At 28.3% G+C, this 10322-nt stretch overlaps 1 protein-coding gene across 1 annotated transcript; it reads right to left on the bottom strand.

Annotated features, from left to right (window-relative positions):
• LOC114941730 (uncharacterized) lies at positions 1–9915 on the bottom strand. The gene is given in 14 exon segments (XM_085487092.1): positions 1–2557; positions 2727–2983; positions 3284–3641; positions 6017–6076; positions 6243–6447; positions 6543–6695; positions 6799–6951; positions 7103–7243; positions 7371–7724; positions 7826–8024; positions 8240–8517; positions 8624–8779; positions 8937–9203; positions 9828–9915. Coding segments are annotated over 13 exon segments (2754 nt in total). The 5' UTR covers positions 9136–9203; positions 9828–9915; the 3' UTR covers positions 1–2316.
• Positions 9916–10322: the final 407 nt, after the last annotated feature.

Raw genomic sequence — 10322 nt, 5'->3', positions numbered from 1 at the left:
TTCTAGGTATTTTTACTTTATTGTATAAAATTTGATTATTTACATATTTTATGTAATTTGAATGTTCTAATCTACAATATTTATGTTTAAAGAGACGCGTAAGCATTTTCTTTCTAAAATTCTCAATTTCTCAGAGTTACATTTATATTGTACCATATAGAACAGCCGTTTGTTAGAAGTGGTCTGATTAATAATTAATAACAACATATTTTCATTTTAGGATGTTAATATTTTGAATAAAATAATCTCTTATGTTTCATAAACGTTAGGACGGCTTCTTTTAAGCTGTATTTCTATATGATTCTTATAATGTAGTCTCTCGTCGAGATTTGCTTCTATGTATTTGACGATGTTTTTATGGTATTAAACATTACTATTAAACTTTTTATTTCGAATGTTTTATAATTTTTTTAAAGATTTCGATTCGCTTGCGTTAAACTGGGTCTAAATAAAATTCTTTAACATTATTTGTCTATGTTAATTTTGAGTTTTCATGTTTCATAATAGGATTCAAGCTTATGAAATACGTTCTGAAATTTTTGTTGTATTGTAAAAGACCGGTTGTCAGTCAAATATATCATGAGATCGACGGTAAATGCGATAATTTGTGGATTTTTTGGTTGGTTTAGTCTGTGAATTTTATGTTTTTTAGATGTATATATGCTAAATAATATAATATAGGAGAATTTACTGTGCCTTGTGAAGTCCGATATTGATTTTGTATATGCTATTTGAACACTGAGAAAAAAATAATGTTAAACCAGAAACATTTGAATATTTCAATTTAAAAAATTCTATGACTTAAACGCGTTTACTCATATTAACATTATTTTTTTTCAGTGAATATATTTCTCCGAACGATGTTATAAAAAATCTATCCGAAATCATATTTCGGATGAGTTAAATTAAATGCTTTGGAAATTCTTTTTTAATTACTTTGTATATTAATGCATCTAACTATATGGTATTGAATGCTTTTTCTGTCTATTAAGCATGCACCTAGACATTATTTTCCACTTATCGATTCTTAGACATATTTTGCAGCATTTTCCGTAATCTCACGACCGAGTTTGACATTGTAGAAAAGTCTTGTAAAAGAAAATATTAAATCAATACATTATTATATTGCTGTATAAATAAATAAATTAATTAATAATAAAATAATAATATGTAAATAAATAAGTTTACATAGTGCGAAGTGTTAACTTCTCTGTAAGATTTTTGAATTACGAGTCTTGCGTCTTATAATATAAATGACTATGCAAGTATCAAATTTTTACAAAAAATTTCAATCATATTACTTGTCCAATAATCTCGATTGTATCGCCTGTCTAAAGTAATCTTCAAAATCTTTAACTTTCGTCAACGATGTTATTTCCTTCTCTATCTCCTCATCGGACTTTTTTTCGACGGCAAGTGATGACCCACACAGTACAAAACATTTCAGAAACATTTCAGAATTTATTGCGATATCTATAGAATACATTACGACGTTAAATAGTCGTAAAAACATTTTAAGAAATGTGTACTTAAAATTTTCAGAATTTAAAGAATATACAAGTAGAAATATTAAATATGAACATATATATATCGAAAATACTACTGCAGCAACGCTTTTTGGTTAAATTTGTTTCCGTCAACATTATACCGCATTTTCATTCAAGTTGAAACAACTGCAGATGTAACTAGCAAAGATGTTTACGTGGAAATCGAAACGCCTTCAACTATAGCTTTTGGTGGCGATTTGAAGATCGCGGTCGACGACTTTAATTCCATGATCATATTAAACATACCTCCAATTTTGAATGACACGCAAGATAGCAGAATGCACATAATAGTAAAAGGTTAGTTTAAATTAAAATGCTAAAATGCAACCTGCATTTTGTGTTCAAATGTACTCATTTAGAATTACTTATTTCGTCCGATAATTGATTTAAAGACCTAATAAAGTGACTATGTGAAATAAAATGATTGTAGTATCATATATGATTTATTCTCTCACACAGTGTCTCGTCTACTTAATCTAATTAAAGAACGTTAAACAACTCGTTTGTTGGCAATAAAGGAAGTGATAATGGACGCGTTAATGTTTCTTCTCTTCGCGAGTCAGCTATTACACATTTCTGGAACAGTGACCGTATTACGCGAGCAATATAATGTATCCACAGGATATGAAAAAAAAATTAATATGTATCTCGGAGGACGATGGCGGAGCTCTAGTGTGGAACAATAACTTAAACGGGCAATCTGCATCGTACAAACACAACGCGACACGTAAGTTATTAACGAAAAAATATTTTTTACAATTTTATTACATTAGTCACTTGAAACTGTTTTGAAACTTTGAAACGTTTCTGCATTTCTGTTAATTTTTGTACTGTGTGGGAACACTTCCGAAGTGATTGATCGCGATAAAGATTGTCTGTCGGAAAATGTTAAAAACTCTTGCATCGAATTTGATATTGAGAACTCATGTTGATAATTCTCAATATTCTGCGTCAAAAAAAAATAATTTCTCTCGTTTTGCATTATCTGTTTAGCCGGTTTCTTTTTTGATCTGTAAAAATCATAATCAGAATTTAAAAACGTACAGCGATGAATCGGTACTTATAGATCAAAAAAATTGTTTCATCAGTTATATATTTGAAACTTATATATTGTGACAAATGTGATTAAATATAACAACTAGCAACATTAATATTATAATGTAAAAAAAAATATAATACCTGCGATACAAATAAAAACCCATGACTAACAAAACAAAAAATAATAAAATTGATATGATCCATGCTTCGTAATGCTTCGATGGAACCTCACCGATATGGATCGATTTCGCAAGCATAATCTGTGCGTCGGATGAATTTTGTTCCAATACGATAACCACTATTTCGTACTGCTATTGAGGTTTTAACGGGCAATTTTTAGCACCGCCATAACTCTGATTGTCGCCCACCGTGAACTGCCTGCTAGCATAGTCACTAGTCTGTCACAATTGAAAGCAAATATCATCAAAATATTTGATTTAAACAAATATTCAATATTTATTTTAATATTACATTAATATTACACTAATATTACAACTATAAATAAATGTGTATATTATTATCTAATATAAAATTGATAATTAAATTTAAAACATTCTTATTCTTAAAAATAAAAATATGTTTTAAAACAGATTTATTCCATACTACTATTTAATTATTTCTGAGCGTATATATTTCTTCTTTTAATTTAAACATTTTCACAAATATAAGGTTTACGATAATAATTGTGACATACATACCGGAATTTCGGCAGCTTGCCAAGCGATATCGTAATTTTTTATATTCGCTTTAGCATGTAAACTCTTAGGTACTTCGGAATACTGCTCGCAAGAAGTGGGACCTTTTACTATTATGTGCATTCTGCTATCTTGCGTGTCATTCAAAATTGGAGGTATGTTTAATATAATCATGGAATTAAAGTCGTCGACCGCGACCTTTAAATCGCCACCGGAAGCTATAGTTGAAGGCATTTCGATTTCCACGTAAACATCTTTGCTAGTTACATATGCAGTTGTTTCAGCTTGAATGAAAATGCGGTATGATGTTGACGGAAACAAATATAACCAGAAAGCGTTGCTGCAGTAGTATTTTCGATATATATATGTTCATATTCAATATTTCTACTTGTATATTCTTTAAATTCTGAAAATTTTAAGTACACATTTCTTAAAATGTTTTTACGACTATTTAACGTCGTAATGTATTCTATAGATATCGCAATTTTTTGTGACACTTTTTTGCACTTTACCTTCCCATCGCTGTTTATGTACCGGACCCATAGGTGTTTTAAGAGAGCTCGTGAGTTTCCAATACAGTTAACTCCACGCTGTTAAACAATTTTCGTCTGCATTCATTTTGCAATTTATTGTGCAATCTGTAACTTCTCCATTTAAATAATCAAATGCTGAAATAGTACACCAATGATTTATTATTATGAGTAATTGATTAACATATATGCTTAACCGATAAAATATCAAAAAAGTTTGAGTTGAAACAAAGAGCAAAATCTTTTATAAATTATACGCAAAACTGTAAAAAATATTTTTATTTTAATAACTTACGTGTCGCGTTGTGTTTGTACGATGCAGATTGCCCGTTTATGTTATTGTTCCACACTAGAGCACCGCCATCGTCCTCCGAGATACATATTAATTTTTTTTCATATCCTGTGGATACATTCTATTGCTCGCGTAATACGGTCACTGTTCCAGAAATGTGTAATAGCTGACTCGCGAAGAGAAGAAACATTAACGCGTCCATTATCACTTCCTTTATTGCCAACAAACGAGTTGTTTAACGTTCTTTAATTAGATTATGTAGACAAGACACTGTGTGAGAGTATAAATCATATATGATACTACAGTCATTTTATTTTACATTATTACTTTATTAGGTCTTTCAATCAATTAACGGACGAAATAAGTAATTCTAAATGAGTACATTTCAACAAAATGCAGGTTGCATTTTAGCATTTTAATTTAAACTAACAAAACAATAAGAAAATAATAACAAAAATAAATTGTGTTTCCAAGCTATTTGTGTCTTACACCGTTCAGACTACTGGACAGTAATAATTTTAAACGTCAACTGATAGAAAGGAACTCGACTTCCTTCGAGTAAATCCGCGATAACAGATTCTGTATCTAGTAAATTATTTTTGACAGCTTTAAAATCTTTAGAAAAATATCATCTATTATTCCATTTGCAATATAATTTTCGCGATGTTTTTTTATATATAATAGATACTCTTTGCATAAATTATAATTTTAAATTTAACTAATCAATAATTGACCAACTTAACGAACTATATTGTTTACAATGTTAAATATTTTTTTATTAAACACCTTTCAAAGGTGTGTTGATTAAGGTGCTGAAGACATTATAAGTAATATGATAGTAATTTGTTTAAGATTATAAACCTATTTTGAAATAATAAGATTGTAATCACTTACATGTGTGTCGAGTCGATAAAATTTTAACACATTCTTATTAAATATAATCTTCTTGTGTATAAAACTGTTATAAGACACGACAATTTTGCTTGTAAATCGGTAATAAAACTGGTACATATTCCGATATTACAAGGTTATATATACTCGTATCTCTCTATGTTAAAATGACTCTGACAATTTTTCTAAAATATCAAAATAAACACTCTCAAGAAGGTCGATGTCTGTTTTTAAAATGATATTGTTATGTTCTTCTTAATCCGATATTCTAAGGTTACATATGTGTTTTTATAATATTTTATTTGTGTAATCTTATTTTTAAATACTTTTTATACTCAAACTGAAGAGGATTAAGTAAAGTCAAAACGTTTTATAAAATCAAATTAATCTGTAATGAGATCTAATTAGAATTTCTTATGAAATTAATTTATCGACACCTAATAAATTACTCGGTTTAAATAAGTCCATTAATTATTATTTGTTCAACTACACTCGAGTCAATCAATTATTGCAATTTTAATCATTTTGTTTACAGAATAAATTGATCTTCGTATCAGTATTCATGAGGTATAATATTATTTTCGAAATATTTTCTATAATTTATTTTATATTTTTTTATAAATTTCTTATATAATAATAAATTATGTATGAAATATACATATAAAAATAATAAAATATATATAATATAATAAATGTATACATATAAAAATAATAAAATATATATAATATAATAAATGTATACATATAAAAATGATAAAATATATAAAATAATAAATGTATAAATTTTTCAACTATCTTGCGCAATCATATTTTAGAATAAATAAAAATATATGTTAGAAGTGGTCTGATTAATAATTGATAACAAATTATTTTAATTTTAAAATATAAATATTTTAAATAAAATAATCTTTTATGTTTCATAAACGTTAGGACCGCATTTTTTAAGTTGCATTTTTATATGTTTCTGTAAGCTCTTTCTTCAAATTTGATATTGCGGACTCATATTGTTTCCCAATATTTTACAACAAGACCAAATAATTCATTTCGTCTTGCATTAGCTGTTTAGCCGATTTCTGCTTCTTTCTGTGAAAATCATAATCAGAATTTCAAAACGTACAGAGAATCTGTATTTAGAAATCAAAAAAATTGTTTCATCAGTTATATATTTGAAACTTATATATTTTGACAGATATGATTAAATATAGCAGTTTGCAACATTAATATTATAATGTAAAATAAAATATAATACCTGCGATACAAATAAAAACCCAAGCCTGACAGAACGAGGAATAATAAAATTGGTATGATCCATGATTCGTGATGCTTCAATGGAACCTCACCGATATGGATCGATTTCGCAAGCATGATCTGTGCGTTGGATGAATTTTGTTCCATTACTTGTTCAATTATTTTGTTTAAGAAAGTAACTTTAATTGAGTTTAATTTGTCTATTTCTGAAAAAAGGTAAATTGTGCTTGTTTTATGCAATTTTAATAATATAGCGAAGCAATAGCACGATAGTTATACGTTACACATAAAAAATATTTACTTGTTTGGCATAAAGGTGTTATGTAAAGATCCTCGCATCCATTGTTACACACTCCAGTTATTGTGTCACATACTTGTTCAGAGAATGAAGTTTTGTTGCGACACGCGCCGCAAATTTTTCTGCAGCCATAGCCGTATGTGTTCCCCTTACAAGCTGAAAAATTCAATTTGGTTAAATGTACATATGAGTATTGCGTCTGTAAAGTAAAAATATAAATAGCTCCCATAATATCGCTAAGATGATAAGTTACACTTACGATTTAAACAAGTGCTTCCCTGGAATTCTGGAGGACACGTGCAACTATCTTCATAACAAATTTTAGTTCCTTTGCAATTAACATTATTATTCAGATCATTGCAAAATATCGAACATTGTGGTCCAATTTTTCTTCTAGGACAGTTTGCATAATCTAAAAAGAAATCATTTTTTTAACTAAAAAATAATATTTCTGAATACGCTTTTCTCTAACAACATAACAAATGTATTATATTATTAGTTATAAAACCCAAATATATTATAAATTCCAAGTATAGAGAATAAGTAACATTTTCAAAAATTACCCAGTGTCATGTTTGGCTTGGCGTCTAATGCAGAATTTACGATGGCACTATCGGCGTAAAATAATTTTTGACATATGGCAGGCCAAAAATAACTATTGATGTCTTCAAAATAATTTTGGGTCATAATACTCCATCTTAAAGCTGTTAAACAATGACTATTAGACGAATTGTATATAGAAAATAACTAATTTCCTTAAAAATCTTCCAAATTGTTCGACAAACATGTAAATCAAATATTTAACGTTAAATAAGTTTTGTCCAAACTTACAAGAAAGCAAACCATTTTTAGGACATTGACGAACATTTGCTATAGCCCATAATGGATTGGAACTACGAGCGTGTAGTTTAGGAATCACTTCGATTACCACTCTATTAAAACGGGTTGAAAAATTTCTTTCAATTAGAACGGATTGCCACATGGGCAAGCCATGATTTATCGTGCGTGATGAACTTTTTACATTTACCGCATGTAAGATATTGTAATTTGTAGAATTACGTAACTTTATATCCACCTCGCATTCTGCGCAGAGACCAATAAACATTTGTATACATATTCTATCATCGAATTGAGCGATAGGACTCGTCAAAATTGCATTTTCGTAAATTGTGTGCAAGAAATTGTCTGAAACATACATTTAGAAATAAATTTCTTTGTCGATATCTTTTAGTATTTGAAATGACTTTTGACTGATTGATTAAAATATCTTCGTAGATTGTACTCACATATATGAAATCGAAACAGTATTGTTGAGCTGCTTCTGATAAACATTTGATAAGATTTTCCAGTGCTCAATAATTCTGAACTTTCTGTATCCTGGTACGTCATAATCAAGTTATGAGTATCATAAACGGATATATTCCGAGTCACAGAGTTCCACATAATAATAAACGATCGCCACTCAAGTTCAGATAACGACATATGCTGTTAATTGATTATCAATTTATGAAATTCATTCTAATTCAGATTTTTCGTTAAATGTTTTCATAAATAATAAAGATAATAGTTATAAATTTTAGTATTTCTACAATTTTTAATTATATAAATATAGTTTTAATTGTATAAATTTAATTATATCATTTTAACTAAACATATATAAATAAGGGAAAATTTAGCGAAGAAATTATGATATGTCTTACGTTAAAAGAAACTTGTGCTTTGTTGCAGATTGAATTACTGGGGGAAAAGTTGCCGATTGGAGGGATTTCCGTCTCGCATTTTTGTATGATGGCCGCACTATTGTTCCAACCACCTATTATGATCCAATAGCAGAGATCGCTGAGATAATTGTTACTGTTGCAGAATAATATATGCGCGTCGCTAAACGTACGGATCGAAACAGAGAGCGTTGTTGCAGTAGTATTTTCGATATATATATGTTCATATTTAATATCTCTACTTGTATATTCTTTAAATTCTGAAAATTTTAAGTACACATTTCTTAAAATGTTTTACGACTATTTAACGTCGTAATGTATTCTATAGATATCGCAATTTTTTGTGACACTTCTTTGCACTTTTACCTTCCCATCGCTGATCATGTACCGGACTCATAGGTGTTTTAAGAGAGCTCGTGAGCTTCCAATTTAGTTGATTCCACGTTTGTAAACAATTTTCGTTTGCATTCATTTTGCAATTTATTGTGCAATCTGTAACTCCTCTACTTAAATAATCAAATGCTGAAATAGTACACCTATGACTTATTATCGTGAGTAATTGATTAACATAAATGTTTAATCAATAAAATATAATAAAAATTTGAGTTGAAACACAGAGCAAAATCTTTTATAAATTATACGCAAAACTGTAAAAAATATTTTTATTTTAATAACTTACGTGTCGCGTTGTGTTTGTACGATGCAGATTGCCCGCTTAAGTTATTGTTCCACACTAGAGCACCGCCATCGTCCTCCGAAATACACATTAATTTTTTTTCATATCCTGTAGATACATTATATTGCCCGCGTAATACGGTCACTGTTCCAGAAATGTGTAATAGCTGACTCGCAAAGAGAAGGAACATTAACGCGTTCATTATCACTTCTTTTATTGCCAACAAACGAGTTGTTTACCGTTCTTTAATTAGATTAAGTAGACAAGACACTGTGTGCGAGAATAAATCATATTTGATATTACAGTTATTTTATTTTACATCGTCACTTTATTAGGTCTTTCAATCAATTATTGGACGAAATAAGTAATTCTAAATGAGTACATTTCAACAAACTGCAGATTGCATTTTAGCATTTTAATTTGAACTAACAAAACAATAAGAAAATAATAACAAAAATAAATTTTGTTTCCAAGCTATTTGTGTCTTACACCGTTTAGACTACTGGACAGTGATAATTTTAAACGTCAATTGATAGAAAGGAACTCGACTTTCTTCGAGTGAATCCGCGATAACAGATTCTGTACCTAGTAAATTATTTTTGACAGCTGTAAAATCTTTAGAAAAATATCTTCTATTATTCTATTTGCAATATAATTTCCGCGATGTTTTCTTATATATAATAGATACTCTTTGCATAAATCATAATTTTAAATTTAACTAATTAATAATTGGCCAACTTAACGAACTATATTGTTTAAAATGTTAAATATTTTTTTATTAAACACCTTTTAAAGGTGTGTTGATTAAGGTGCTGAAGACATTATAGGTAATATAATAGTAATTTGTTTAAAATTATAAACTTATTTTTAAATAATAAGATTGTAATCACTTACATGTGTGTCGAGTCGATAAAATTTTAACACATGTTTATTAAATAGAATCTTCGTGTGTATAAAACTGTTATAAAACACGACAATTTTGCTTGTGAATCGGTAATAAAAGTGGTATACATTCCGATATTACAAGATTATATATATCTCTCTATGTTAAAATAACTCAGACAATTTTTCTAAACTATCAAAATAAACACTTTCAAGAAGCTCGATGTCTGTTTTTAAATTGATACTATTTTTATGTTCTTTTTAATCCGATATTTTAAGGTTAAATATGTGTTTTTATAATATTTTATTTGTGTAATCTTATTTTTAAATACTTTTTATACTCAAACTGAAGAGGATTAAGTAAAGTCAAAACGTTTTATAAAATCAAATTAAACTGTAATGAGATCTAATTAGAATTTCTTATAAAATTAATTTATCGACACCTAATAAATTACTCGGTTTAAATAAGTCCATTAATTATTGTTTGTTTGACTACACTCGAGCCAA

This window comes from Nylanderia fulva, unplaced genomic scaffold (assembly GCF_048542155.1).
Source record: "Nylanderia fulva isolate GAGA-0341 unplaced genomic scaffold, ASM4854215v1 Scaffold5, whole genome shotgun sequence".
In the NCBI taxonomy this organism is placed as follows: Eukaryota; Metazoa; Arthropoda; class Insecta; order Hymenoptera; family Formicidae; genus Nylanderia; species Nylanderia fulva.
This window is presented reverse-complemented; position numbering and strand designations above follow the sequence as displayed.